Source organism: Ambystoma mexicanum, chromosome 3p (assembly GCF_040938575.1).
Source record: "Ambystoma mexicanum isolate Mex_15411 chromosome 3p, UKY_AmexF1_1, whole genome shotgun sequence".
Classification (NCBI taxonomy): Eukaryota; Metazoa; Chordata; class Amphibia; order Caudata; family Ambystomatidae; genus Ambystoma; species Ambystoma mexicanum.
Window position 1 is genome coordinate 870,829,148 of NC_090925.1, and position 15,067 is coordinate 870,844,214.

Sequence of the window (15,067 nt, forward strand, 5' to 3'; positions counted from 1 at the left end):
CCCTATCCCTCGACACAAGCTGTACCCCATTGTCTGTGACTAACTCTTTAGGGAGACCTTCCCTCTGAAATATGGATGTTAGGACTTCTATGACCATGGCGGTCGTGATGTTGGGAATGAACTCTGCTTCTACCCACTTCGACAGGAAGTCCACCAGCACTATGCCATACCGATGATCAGGTGTCATTGCCTCCAGCGGTCCAATAAAGTCTAACCCCACTTTGGACCATACTGCTTCAGGTATCTCCATGGGGATCATCAGAGCTTGCCTGGTTCTTAAGCGTTTATCACTGTTAAGACACTCATGGCATCTCTCTATCATTGAGCGAATTTCTTGATCCATGGAGGGCCAGCAGTATGCTTCCCTCACTCTTCGCCGCGTCATCGTGTTCCCCAAATGCCCTGAGTGGGCTCTACACACAATGAATTTTCTCATCCCCACCGGTGGTATCACTTGATCGCTTTTCATGATCAATCCATCCATCTCAGACTTTTCTTCTGCCACCTTCCAGTATGGTCTCATGCCTTCCGGTACGGACCTTTCATCTGGCCAACCGTTCCTGACCCATTCTCTGAGTCTCACCATCGTGGGGTATTACTGTCTTCTTCATTCCAATGCCCCTCGCTCAGTTCTAGGAAATCAGGGCCCCTGAGGTCTTGAATTGATGCTACTATGAATTCATCCTGCAGGAAGGTGATGACTTTGTCTTTGTCCTCCGATAGCCTTGACATGCAGTCCGCTTGAGCATTTATCCATCCTGCAATGTAGTTAACTTCAAAGGTGTATTCTTGTAGTTTGGCCGCTATGCGTGCCAGCTGGGGTGTTGACGATTTTGTCCCCCCTGGACTGAGCATGTGGATGAGGGGCTTATGGCCGGTGACCAGTTTGAATTTTGTGCCCCACACATAAGTCCTGAAATGTTCTACCGCCCATGCGTAGGTCAGCATCTCTTTCTCCATTGTGGAGTAGTTCTTCTCAGCCGTGGACATGGCTTTTGAGGCGAATGCCACCACATGTTCTGCGTTCCCTTTCTTTTGGGTAAGTACGGCACCTAAAACGCACGCACTGGTATTCGTGGTGATGACTGTACTCCATTCTGGATTAAACAGCTGTGGGCACGGTGCTTCACCTATGCGTCGTTTTATTTCCACCACTGCCTCTTTCTGGGCTTCCTGCCATGTGAACTCTGTGCCTTTTTTGAGCAGGTCTCATAGCGGCGTCGTAATTTCTGAAAACCTGGGAAAACATTTTGCATAGTATTCTGGAAGTCCTAGGAATGTCCTCACTTCTTCCTTGTTAGTTGGCTCCGGAGCTTTAATTATAGCTCGCACTAGGTTTTGTTTGGAGCTGATGCCTTGCGAGGAAATCTTATACCCCAGGTATTCAACTTCACATGCCCTTAAGACACATTTGTCATACCTTAACTTGATTCCAGCCTCGTGTAACTTGGTGACGACTTTCTTCAACGTAACGTTGTGCGTGTGTTCATCTGTGGCGTAGAGCAGGATATAGTCCTGGAAGTAGGACACTTTTCCTATATCTCGTAGTAACAGGTCCATCATTTGCTGAAACGCCGAAACCGCGGATGACAGGATGAAGGGCATCTTTGTGAACTGTTAGGTGCCAAATGGGGTGATAAATGCAGTTAAGTGGCTTGGAGTCTTTGTGCAAGTGTATTTGATGATGCGCATCCCTCATGTCCAACTTCGAGAACACTCTGGCTTCTTTCATCATGAGGATGAGCTCATTAATGCTTGGAAGGGGGTAGCTATCTGCAATGACTTCCAGGTTTAAGCTACGACGATCAATGCACACCCTTAGTTCATTTGAGTTTTGTTTCTTGATGAGGAGCACGGGACTCAACCACTCGGAGGCTTCGACTTCTTCAATGGCGCCCTCCTTCACCATTTTGTTGAGCTGATTTTTAAGTATGTCTCTGGCTGTCGTTGGCACAGTCCTCACTTTGTGTTTTACAGGGACTGCATTGGCCTTGAGCAGTATCTTATGCACAAAGTTTTTGATTTTACCTGGCCCCTCTGAAAACAACTTTGGAAAATCCTCTTTGACAGCCGGCGCTCCTCTTGTACTGACTGTTAGCACTTGATCCTCTGTGCTGGGCTCCAGTTTGATTTTGAGTTTGGCTTGATCATCCCAACCGAGGACTGCTGGGCCCTCTTGACAGAAATATACTCTTGTGGTAGTTTCTCACTCTTTGAACTCCACTTTTCCTTTGATGTATCACAGTAATTCAAGTGATTCCCCTCCAAACACTGTGGGCTTGTGGTGAGTGCTGGGGACTTCACCCTATTGGTGCCCATCATCTCTTTTTATGTGCGAAGGGGTAGAATGGTTAAGTCCGACCTCAAGTCTGCCATGACTCTTGTCTCCATGCCGTTTACTTTGATGGCACAGTGTGGCTTTTCCCTCCTGGCTTGTGGGCTGTTCACCCTTAGCACCGTGGGCCTCCCTTCTTCTTCAGATGAGGTCTCTCTCTGCATTGTGCTCTGCATTGACGTTGGTAACTTTTTTTATTTCGCCATCTGCATACCAGCGAAAAGTGTCCAATTCTCTTGAACACTGAGCACTCTTTGTCTCTGGCCGGACATTCCATGTTGTTTGCCAAGTGCTTTGTGCTGGTCTATCTGTGGCACTTCAGTGGTTCCTCCCTTCCCCACTTCTCTTCTCTTGCATCATCGACTGGTTTCTCCTTCTTGCACCGGAATGCGACAGCCTGGACTTCAGCTGGGCCGGGCCCTCCCGCATGTTCTTTCCGATGTCCTGCAGTCTCCTCAACCTCCCTCGCAATTTCAACAACTTTTTCCAGCTGCAACTCCTTTTCTAAAATGAACTTGTCCTACACTTTTCTGCAGTTAGTGTGCACCGTTAGCGTGCCACAAATCAGTCCTTTGTTTCTGCGTTGTTTCTGAAGTTGCACAGTGCAGCTAATTCACGTAGCTTGGTTACATAGTCGTCTACGGGTTCGGACGCCTCCTGTTTATGACTGTAGAAACTTATCCTGCGTAAAACAGTATTTTCCTTGCTGACGAAACGTTTTATGATTCTTCTAACCGCCTCCTTATACACGTCGTCGTCGTCATCCGCCACCACTTCAGGCTTGCAAATATCCTCTGACCACGCCCAGCACGTTGAATAACATGGCTCTGCGCTTTGCCGCCATGTACCCCGCACCACCCAGCGCTTTCAGGTACATAGTGAATAGGGGTTGCCATTGTGGCCATGGAATGGTAGGCCTACCTGGCGTTTGTAGAAAAGGCGGGAGTGGAGTTGCCCCTTTCATGGCAACATGTGGGTTGTAGTCCTGATCCTCGTCGCCAAATATGTAGCATAATAATATGCAGCAGGCTTCTGGGTGGCTGGTTCAGCTCTTTATTGAGGCATCAATAATTGTAATGCATGGAACATATATACATTAGTAAGTTCAAGTCCTAGGGCAACTGGCCCTCAAATGTGCTGGTTGCAGCAAAGTCATTTGGACAATGGGGAGAGTTAATGTCCTCTCAGTAGAGGAGCGCCGGGAGCACGACTTGCTCTGTGTCCTCTCTGCTCTTTAGTTTGCGCCTCTCGTAGCTTCACCCGGCTCTCCCGGTCTGCCTGCCGAGATCTCGCAAGATCTAATGTCAGGCGATATCCCAACAGAGAGCCTGTGATGAAGCTCAGTGGGTTAATGGGCCTCATTACAACTCTGGCGGCAGCCGTGCCCTTATTAAGGGCACGGCTGCCGCCGGAGTTGAATTTTTTCCGGCACCCGCAAATGAGCAAGAACCGGGTCATGCCGAGTTTGGAGGACCCGGTAATTGCCCATTCGCGGGTGCCGGTATGGCCAGCCTCCCGATCACCTTTCTGCCCCATAGGGAAGAATGGGGGTCAGGAGCATGGTTGCACCGGCACCGTTAATAACGGTGCTGGTGCAATCATGAGTTCTGCTCGCGGGTGCCGGTCTGCACGCAGGCGTGCAGTCCGGCATCCGCGAGTAGAACTCGTAATGTGGCGGAGAGGTAACAACGGCGCTGGTAGCACTACCGGCGCCATTGTTGCCTTTCCGCCACATTCATAGTGAGGCCCAATGTCTAACCTAAAGAAATCTTTCGGACAAACTGGAATTTTGTGGTGTACCCCAGTGGGATGAGCTCACTGCTGTGCAGTATAAAAAAGTTAAATTAACAGCTTACTGTTGCTGAAGCACCAATAACACCCCACCCATAGAGCCATCGAGCAAATTAATCATTCAGACCATGAATTGTGCCTGAGGGAACAATGTTTTAAACTCATATCCGGAACACAAGCAGTGAGCCTATTGGCAGGGAGATAGGCTGGGAGTCCCAATACCGAGGTGAAAAAAGCCTGCTTCTGGGTTGGGTTTGAGCCTTTTTTTTACCAGAGGAATGCTTAATAAAGCAGTACTTTTCCTGTGGAACGCTCCAGAATCTCCAGAAACAAGCAATGCACAGCCTTTATATTTGTGAACCAGATATCCCAGCTCCAGGAAAAAGTGGGTTCAAGTGGCAGTAAGCCCCTGAAAACGCATTTATGCGCCAAACCCAATCTCTTCCTTGCCCACCACTCCCCCAGCACCTCCCATGCCACCAGCATGTCAGTGCTTCCTATGACCCGATCTCAAGCAACTCTACACATTTGTCTGATTTGTTCGGCTTCTTCAGTGAGGTGCCGCATGAGTAGCACTAGAAGGAAAATAATCGTTGCACCGGTGTGGAAAATTCTCCTCTCTGGATCACAGTACCAAAGCATAGAGCAGTTGTCATCGGAGTGTGAATATACAGGAAGTAGGCCATTTTGCATTCGGGTATCGGGGTTGACGTGAACTCTATGTTCCATGTAACTTGTTACAACTATGTACTTCTTGTCCTCTTTAGCTAACAGTATGGACACCGGGGTCTTCGCTGCCAGGGAGCCCCTGCAATGGGTCTGTGGCATCCCCTTGGTCAAGTACTTTGCAGAGAACTGGAATCAGACAGAAGCTTTCCAGGCCAGGCCAGACGACCTGCTGATCTGTACCTACCCCAAGTCAGGTAAGTTCCAACTTGTCCACTCTAAGGATACAATGCCCTAATGCCACACCTTCTGAAGCGAGCAGCGGTAGAGGGGTGCAGCTTTTACTTCCACACAGGCCTGTTTAAGCTTAATTGAAAACTCATTTATAGAAGACCCACACATTTTGCGCCTAACTCTATGGTGAATTTTTGCTTCTTAAACTGAAGTTTGCAGGAACATTTTTGGGGAGGGGGAACGGTTGTCCCAGACTACCAAGCGCTTTCGGATGAGGCAGAGGTCTGGGAGTGTATGGTAGGGGCTCAGGGAGGTGACATAGGGAGTGGTGTATCAACAGTGGCTGTAGGGCAGAGAGGGTAGCGCATGCTTTGGTTTTACAATACATTGGGAATCAAACACCATCTTAGATAATAGCAGCCATATTGAAATTGAGGCCTAACTCGGTGCTGTAACCAGGAATGCAGGCCTAGGCCACAAACATGGAAATAAGTGTATGCATGCAAAAATAGGTTGTATCATCGACACTGGTGAGAAAGGCCAGAGTTGCAGAGATTCATAGACCTTTCATTGTATCATTTTGCCGGCATTTTGTATCCCAGGAGGAATGCACCCTGCAAGGCCCAGAGGGGGTTGAGAGCTCCCTGCGAAAAAGCAATCCAACGAGACGGAGGGCACGAGCCTCTGACCTTCCCCCATCCCAGCTCTAAGTAATAGCGCCCCGATGCCTCCTGCCCCAATACCCCAGCATTCCAAGGTACCAGTCAGTTCCAGAACACCGAGCATAAAGTTGTTAGATCCCCCAACTGATCAGAAAAGATCAGAAAGCCAGGACAGGCTGCCTTCACCAAGGGTCACGTGATGTGTAGGCCACAAACATGGAAATAAGTGTATGCCTGCGAAAATAGGTTGTATCATGGACACCGGTGAGAAAGGCCAGAACTGTAGAGATTCATAGACCTTTCATTGTCTCGTGTTGCCAGCATTTTGTATCCCAGGAGGAATGTGCCCTGCAAAACCCTGAGGAGGTTGCCTGGAGGGGCAAAACAAAAAACCTAAAGCAAGGGTAGAACGCTTTGGAAGGGCGCGGATGTGTCTGGAATCGAGTGGGGGTTTGCTAGTTACGGTACGACGTTCTTTCGTCGTCGGGCATTTCAAACCCTGCAGTTTAAACGTGTTAGCCAGTTCATCGCCATTTTTTGGGGGGGGTGGGAAAGGGCTGATAAGTGGTTGGGGGGTTGAATATATGTAAAAATAGATGCAGGAGGGGAGGATTGGGAAGAGGACCCCCCCCAAAAAAAGTAATGTGATGAACTGTCAAGCAGGTTTAAATTGCAGGCTTTGAAATGCCTGACGATGAAATTACATAGAACCGTTAGTTACAATGACCTCGAAGTATCCTCTTAGCCATTATCTGCACTACTAGGTGTACATTAGATTAGAGATAAAGAATGCATTATTTTTCTATATATAATGAGCAATTAATTGTAGCTTTGTGTCTGATGACATGCGTGGAGCAGCGCACGTGGAAGAAGATGGACAGAGAGGGCTGGCACCAATACCCTGGCATCCCCGATGGAGCAGGTAGCCTCTGTATAGGTTCTCGCCAACCAGCCATTCAGATTTGTAACGTATGAAACTTACGTCACTGATGACTCTGTGTGCCTTCTTAATGTGTTGTTCATGCTGATTTTGCCAGAGCGCTCCATGGCAGCAGAGTTCTTTGCTGTCGCGTACTTGCCTTTATGAGAATAAACCTTGTTCTCCTTGCAAGAGGTGTGCCGGGCCTTTTTCCATACGGTTTGCATTTTTTCTGGTGTGAGCGTTGAGGGGCTTCTCTACAAAATGTCAAGCCAAAATGTCATAAGCACAAATATTTGAAGCAAAACAAACATGCTTCAAACAAATAGGATTATTTAGCAAACAATTAGGTGCTTTAAAAAAAACAAGTTTAAATGTTTTTCCAATAAAAATGTTCACATTTTCCAAAGCTATGAAAGTAATTTAAAAAGAAATGTAGGTGTTTGGAAAACGTTTAAATGATGAATTTAAAATGTCCCCACTATTGGCCAGGCAGGTAACTACCGTCGGTATTCCAAAATCTCCTGATATACCCCTGGTTCACACGCCTGCTTTTTCTTGGTAGGACACGGCAGACCCAAGTGTCATTCCTTTAGAATGTACTCCTGTTCCATCTCTTCTTTAAGACAGATGTAATGGAGTTCCACAAATCCTGGAAGAAGCACTTTCGGGCATGTGACGTACGTGGCATGGATATGTTCAGACCTAATCCCTAACGTTCCAACATGTTAGGGATGTTGGAACCCCTCGCACCCCTGCCTCCCACTCCCCACTCACACACTTATATCAGTAGAAATGCCTCTGGCCTATTATGCTAGTTATTGTTGTTTAGATCATTTGGAATCTTCAAGGCCTAAGAATGACGACTACATCCCCTTGTGCCCTTCCCGCCTTGAAGCGCTTTGAAGCACTTCACTTGTGTATACGCGCTTTACAAATAAACAATTACGATTACAATTACAATGTCTCATTTAATTTGCCTTTGACTCGGAAGTGGTCTCACCGCCGCCGTCAGCACATTATAAAAACTTCAAAAATAAATTAAAAAGAATTATATTTAGGATTCAATGTTACTTCATTGTAAAGGAAATGTTGCACATTAGACGTGGGTAGACATATTTACCTATTTTAAGCTGCACATTTGCACATTCCACAATATTTTGGGGGAAAATGAAAAATGGGCATCTTTTTCAACTTTGTGAAGTTCTTTCATCACTACTGAAAGTTGGGGATGGGAGTTGAAAGCCTGAAAATTCTGGCTGTCTCCGGTCAGATTTTTAGTTTTGACTATTAGGTGATTATGAAAGCGCTGCCTATGAGCCGACATTATTGAAGAGTTGGCAGGTGAGGAGGGACACACAGTCTACGAGTGCCGTTTGTTTATGTTCCCACTCACTGCCCCTGACTATGCTGTTAAAAGAGCCAAAGCTGGAGGATCTAGTTTTCCATTCCTAGCGCCTAAAAACTGGAACCGCAGGACCGAGACCTCCCTCACAGCCTTCTGTAAAGCACTCAAAACTAAGCTCTTCAGCTAGTTCATGCCCACATACACAAGTCTACCTATCGGCTCACCTGCAACTTCAGAACTAGATTAGCACGGTTCCCACATTAACTGTATCATAACTGCTTCATTGTGTTATGTATCTATGTTTTCTGTATTGTATCTCAAAACCAGTGTAATTAAGTAAGCCTTGACTGTAACAAAGCCACCAGGACCGAGGGTCGCATGCGCGCTTTTATTAATGCACATAAATAAATAAATAAATAAATAAATAAATAAATAAATAAATAAAATAAATAGGCATTGTGGCTGTTTCAGCCCACTCCCCGCCCCCAACACACATCCCAGTAGGATCTCTTTGAGCTACCTCTGTCAAACCATAACTTCACACTTGATTCTGGGAATGGCCTGCCACTTATTTCAAAGCAGTCTCCTGAGAGTTAATGGCTTCATTGCAGCTGATAATGGCTAGTCGTGTAATAAAAATGTTCTAACCAAGTGTGCCTCAGCCGCTTGATTTATAAGCAGTGTGTGCGCCCTTGCAGCTGACGTTTTGTTAAAAACAAGCATCTTCAGTCCTGGCATGGTGTTATAGAAATATAAGCAGTGGTAGAAGTGTACCGTGAAAGTAGTGGAACTGTGACTGCAGCAGCCGACAGAGTAGGAAGGAAGGGGGCAACGTGCAACACATTTGTTAGTGCTTGTTGCCATGCTTGTTGACATCCAAGTGAGTTGAAACATATTTCACTTTAGCTGTAACTGATATCCGGTTTTAAAGTGAAGAAGTGTGCTTTACCTTTACAAAGAACAGTTTCGGAATGGTGAAAATGGTTGCAAAAACAAGTAGTGGAACACCGTTCCTGACCGTTCCCACTCACTTCGAGCACGGATTATAAGCCTATATAAAATATAAAGATGCATACACTTTAGCAGAAGCGGGTTCTCTGCTGTTGGTATTACTAGAATGTAAAGCAGTGCTTTTCAGGGGATGGCATTCCTGTTGGGAAGAGCCCACCAGCCAGCAACGTTTTCATCTTCATTCAGCATTCTGCAAAATGGCCCCTTTAGTTTCAATAGACACCATTGTTTATTTACATTTTGCCTTCGGTGCCAATGAATGCGTGCCTTGAAGCACACTTCCGGATGGATGCACATGCAGGAGAATACTCATGGGAACTGGGCCGTAATGTTTAGCAGCGGCACGTGCATGCTGAGAAATTCTGCCAGCAACCTCAGGAAGAATGTGCCAGCATGCTTGCTGTGTGGCTTCAATGTGCAGATGAAACTCCAGTGATGGCTTCTAAGCGGCGCGGTGCACGAGTGGCTTTTTCTGTTAAAATGTCTTATTTTACTATGAATTGCAGCTGGAAGGGTTTCTTCTCTTGCTTTTTCAACCCCCATAACATAGATGGTCAGTGTTATTTCAAAGCAGTCTTCTGAGAGGTAATGGCTTTATTGCATCTATAAATATGACATTAGTGTGATATATATGTCTTAACCAAGAGTGTCTTCAGCCACTTGATTTATAAGCAGTATGTGTATCCTTACAGCTGAAATCTAACAACAAGCATTGGCAAAGCCAACTGTTGTGGCTTGTTTATAGGCATTTGTCATGCACAGCTACCATATGCTCAAGTACCCACCCAATTTTCCAGATGTTGTTGCTATAGGGTTAGATAGTACCAATACCGCAGGGCCTTCCCATGCCTACACAAAAGACAAACTGTTGGCTTTGCCAATGCTTGTTTCTTCTTGTACCCCTGTTACCCCTCCGCAGAGTGAAAGCCTCTTCCCACCTCCATTCCTCCAATTCAAACTCTCCAATCCAGGGAGGAGAGGGCCTATGTGCTCTCACACAGACGCATCAGAGATGGCCATTTCCCACCTCCTTCGTTTCCCTACATCTCAGTTGACTCTTCTTTCTCAACTAGTGCCAGAAGGCAGGAGATCTTTGCTGGACTTTTGTGAAACCACAGTGAGCCAGACAGTGGGCTTCACGCACTTGAGTCCACCACTACCATAACCTCCAGTGCGTATTTGATTATAGATCTTTAGATTGAAAAAGTTTCAAGTTTGGCTCACTAAAGTTAGAAAAATAAATCTCGAAAATGAGGGTTTGAAATTGCACCTTTTGTGTACTTAACACAACTATGACATTCCCCTGTCCCGTTGTGACGAGGCGACTTCTGCCCTGCAGGATTACAAGAATGAGTAGAGGCTAAAGCGCCCACTCAACCCTCACACGTCTACAAACCAAGAGCCAACCCAATCATAAAGGTAAACAGGGACACTTAAGAGATATAACTCCTTCACCTTTTGTGGTAACGTGGGCAGAGGGAAGGCTATACTCTCAAGAGTGGTGTGAATGTTGTTCAGTAGTGACTCAAACAGCGAAGTAGAACAGTCCAAAATAAAGGAAAGTTCAATCAAGGTTCTATAAGAAATAAATATACTTTAATTAAACACACCAAAAATAACGACCTAGAAAAACACTACACAAAACCCATCCTTGAGAAAGGAACAGAGAATAAGCAAAGATAGCAAGTTGCAGCACTCTGAGTAATGCATCAGGGGTGAAAGGCAAGTATTAAACACAATGTTCTTTAAAGGAATATCTTCTCGGGTGCAAAAGGTATAAAAGTGACCAAACGAGTCTCTAGGACCCAAAAAAGGACCAAGGAGCACTTAACGATAACATTTACCTTTTTGTGGTTCTTGGTGGTTTGTTAGTGCGAAACAGACTTCCTGACGCTGTTCGAGCGATTCGAAGAACAGGAGAGTGCAAAAGCCAGCATTGGAGGGTCCTGGTGGTTCGAATGTGTCACACAACTGCAGGGGCCCATCAACATGGTGATGTCCTGGGTACCGCTGTGACTGGCACAAAGGCGGGTCTTGCTCCAGCAGCAGGTCACTCCTTAGGTTGCTGTGAGTCCCCCTCCAGAGACTCAGGAACAAGATGGGTCCTTCTTGTCGGTCTCACAAACAGAGGGGAGGCTGGATCACAACTGTAGGAGTCTTTTACCACATTGAGGACCTGGGTACCGCTGTGGCTGGCAGAGAGGCTGGTCTTATTCCAGTAGCAGGTTCACCCCCCTTGGTCCCTGGTGATAATTAGGGGTCAGAGCCTGCCTCTGCTTTGGATCACCTGTCTTCTCCTCACAAATGGGAGACTTTCGAAAGAACTGCTGTCCTCAAACAGGGACCAACAAAATCTTCAATGGTTGAAGTCGAAAAGATAATTCAAAGAAGTGGTGGGGGACCCCTTCTTTTAAAGCCAAAAGCCTCCAGGCGATTGGACTAAAGGTAGCCTGCCTACTTTAGAGGTCCAATCCCTGGTCTTGAAACAAGTGGACTTTGCCTCCTAGCATCACACCCAACATGATTTATGTTACAGGAAGTGAAGGGGACAGAATGGAAAGAGAGAGGCAGAGAGAAACAAAATTATGGCACCTTCTTCAAGCTGTAACGAGCTGTCCCTGTCTACACGAACCCCTTTCCTTTCCGTCTCAATAGAAGCAAAGGCCTTTAGACATACAGCACCCTGGTGTGAGGCACACACACCAGGGTGCTATATATCTAATGACCTTTGAGAATGGGTGTGTCCTTTGATTCCTGCTCCCCGACCAGCTCCCTGTGGAGTGGATGTCTCTCTGGAGAGGGCTTACCTGCCTCACAAAAGGAACAAGGCAATCCCCCACGGCTACATTACTGCCAGCATTTGAAAGGTCCAGCCTGTCTAGGAACAATACTCATAATCCTTTCACAGCTGAGTTGGGCTCACAGGGCTGACACTTGTGCTATCACATAGATGCAGTTTGGATAACTATAAGAGATGCTGACCACCATACTCTGGTATGGCTTCTATGTATAGTTTACCTTGCCACTAGGACAGCAGTGGTAGGGCCAGGTAGTTAATAGGTTTTGAACTGGGGACTATTTTTATTTTGACTAAAGAAGAGCATCTTAGCAACAGGAACAAAAAGGTTATTCTTTTCTTTTAGTCTGACTCCATGACACGCACGCACGCACGCACACACGCACACACGCACACGCACACGCACACACACACACACACACACTTCTTCATAGGACCATGGTCCTGAGTTCGAAGTTCTACTTGTGGCATTTCTTAGTTAGGATGAGCCATTCTTACCACAAGTATCAAGCAGTCACTCACAGTTCTCCAAGATGAAAAGTTCCAGGAATCCCTCCTGCTGGTTGTTAAGATATGATGGTCCTCCTGGGTGATGATCACTTAACCTGCCAGCGACAGTTGATCTCTTTCACATCTTTGCCTGACTCAGGTTTCCAATCGTAGTCTAAGTAGGCCCGTTAGCCAGGGGCAGTATGGTGCCAGGGTTAATGAGTGTTCCTGGATCAGCATGTTGAGAACACTTCCCCTAGTGTTTCCCCCAGCGTGCATGTGAGTTCCTGGGTGGATCTACTGGCTCCACCAGAATTCAGAACAGTGCTTCTGGCTAGACTAAGTCTCCTCGTACTTCTGCTCGGATATTTCTCCTTTCAACCTCCGGGCCCAGGCCCACAGAGCTCTTGACTTCCGTAGCTCTGCTCCTTTTTCTGCTCCGCAGGTTTGGCTCTACTGACTTGGCTTTCTCTCTCTCATACTGTTAACTCCCCTAGTTGGCCCACTTGGCTAAACCACTGTTGGTAACTCGGATGGGACCTCTCTGCCCAATTCCACTTTCTCCAAGTCCCTTCACTCTTCTGATCTCTCCTTCACACCTTCTTTGTTCTCTTTTCGACTTCTTCCTCCTCTCACTACAGGTACCTATTCGATCCTTGTTGCGCTGACTTTTAGTCAATGGCTATTCATGTACATTCTAGGTCTGTGCTCAAACTATGCTATTGAAACCCAAATAATGTAATCATTTGACACATGAACCACAGTCACTTTTTGCCCTTGGAAGTACCAAACGAGAGTAAGAGCATGGCAAAGGCATGTTGAGATATGTATAGTGACTAAGTTTCCCCTGCATGTTGCCCTTAATGTATGTGTACCTGACCTTATGTACCTGATGTAATGTACAAGGAACTTATTAAAGGAGTCACTGGTATATCCCAGGATGTCAGAGTCATCATTGGCCAGGACCCATCTTTACAATATGCTGCATTCCTGCTGACAATGTCATCCAGTCATTTGTAGGCCTTTCTCTTTGCTACAGGCACCACGTGGCTCTGTGAGGTCACGGACATGCTCTATAATTACGGGTCGGACGAGGCATGCAGTCAAAATGTCATCACCAACCGGGTGCCATTCCTGGAGTTTGCATCAGTGGGACTGCCAACAGGTAACACAGCAGGTTCAAGTTGATCCTTCAAGTCACAAGGGTGGAGAGGGCCTTGATAGATGACAGTGTAGGGGGTGCCAGCACAGATTCAACATAACCTATAGAGATGGGTGATGGTGGTGTCCCATGGCAACTAAACTACTGCTTGTATATTAGCACCACGCCTAGTGAGTTGGCAGTGAACAGTGTGGGGGTGTGGCCTGTGAGCAATGTGCAGGAAGGATGGGTTCTGGTGTCTTGTGAGCTCTAGGTAATAGCATGAGGTTGCTCCTCTTGGGGCATTTGTATGGAATGTTATGAGAGGGTTGTCCTGAGTTCTAGCTGTGGCAAGTAGATTCTGTACCCCTCTAGAGAACTCTCTGTCCACAATTCTTCCCAAGAGTCAGATCTCAATTCCTGTTCCACTGGCATTTTTTTCAGGAGTGGATCAGCTGGAGTTTATGCCATCTCCCCGAGTGGTGAAGACACATCTCCCCGTTGAACTTCTCCCTAAAACATTCTGGGAAAAAGGCTGTAAGGTAACCGAATGTTGATCAGGAATATGTGAGGGTGGCACAGTTCTCACAACAGGAAGATTAATTGAAGGGTGTCCCCTGCCCGGAGTTTGAATGTTGGCAATGCTGAAACGTAGGACAGCAGGAGGAGGAGTCCTGTCTGGTATCATGGTGCTCTGAGGGAGGAGCACCAACAGGTAACAGTAGAACAAGCGTATGTCCTTGAAGCAACTCCAGCAACAGGCATAGAAGCGAGGTAAGGGTCGGTATGGAAGGAATCGGTTGATCAGTGGGATCAGATGCACAAGCCCGCCTCTTTCAGCTACTGGGTATTCCCCAAATGAGGCAACCTAACAACCTATTATTTTATTTTATTTAATTGGTTATTTATAATGCGTGTAATAGCAAGAGGCTTCTAAGCGCAGACCCGGGGATCGAACCTGTGTTGCTCTGCATCGTCTTACTTCCAAGGCGAGCACGTTTCCCCTGGGCTATCCTCCCGAGACATTGTCTCATGCCTTCAAGAACAGTAACATCACACACGGAAACCACTGTGAACAAACTAGACAGGCAGGAGTAGATTGCTATGAATAAAAATAGCGTATGTATGCATTGAGGAATTTAAAGAATTACTGGTGCCCACCTCCAGCATAGTACAGAAAAATGGTCTTTCCGAGAACTGTCATCTGAACACTCTGATGGTTCCTGGTTCGAGGATTCCTTTGGATCATATTTCTGAAAGCTGGTCGATTGCCAGCCTCCAGTTTTAGATGTTCCTGGATTTGAAGATGATCGACCACTGATGAGCTCAATCAGTAGAGAGGCCCACGTGTTTCCTCGGATGGAAGGGGTGTCTTATTTCTATCTCTATCTCTCCTTTAAAGTGATAGTAGACGGGTCTAGCACTTCATTTCTATCTCTATCTCTCCTTTGCAGTGATAGTAGATGGGTCTAGCATTTCAAAAAGAGCTGATGTTTCCAGGAAGTCCCTGAGCCAAGCCCTCTAGGGACAGAACACCTAATTAGCTGTATAGTCCTCAATCAGCAAAAGATGTCATTGAAGGGATGTATTTCTTTTTTAATCTCAATTTCGAAACTTGGGGAGATCCTTGTATTTTTCAGATCAGACCAACAAAACTAATCATGCAAAAGTAGT

General features: G+C 46.4%; 1 protein-coding gene across 1 annotated transcript in view; it reads left to right on the forward strand.

Annotated features, from left to right (window-relative positions):
- Nucleotides 1-15,067, forward strand: part of LOC138581032 (sulfotransferase 1 family member D1-like) — a 217,741-nt gene that overhangs the window by 89,611 nt on the left and 113,063 nt on the right. Inside the window, exons 2-4 of the mRNA XM_069652056.1 lie at nucleotides 4,894-5,049; nucleotides 13,292-13,417; nucleotides 13,838-13,935. Of these exons, the coding sequence (XP_069508157.1) occupies nucleotides 4,902-5,049; nucleotides 13,292-13,417; nucleotides 13,838-13,935 (372 nt within the window). The 5' untranslated portion in view covers nucleotides 4,894-4,901. The remainder of the gene's footprint in view (nucleotides 1-4,893; nucleotides 5,050-13,291; nucleotides 13,418-13,837; nucleotides 13,936-15,067) is intronic.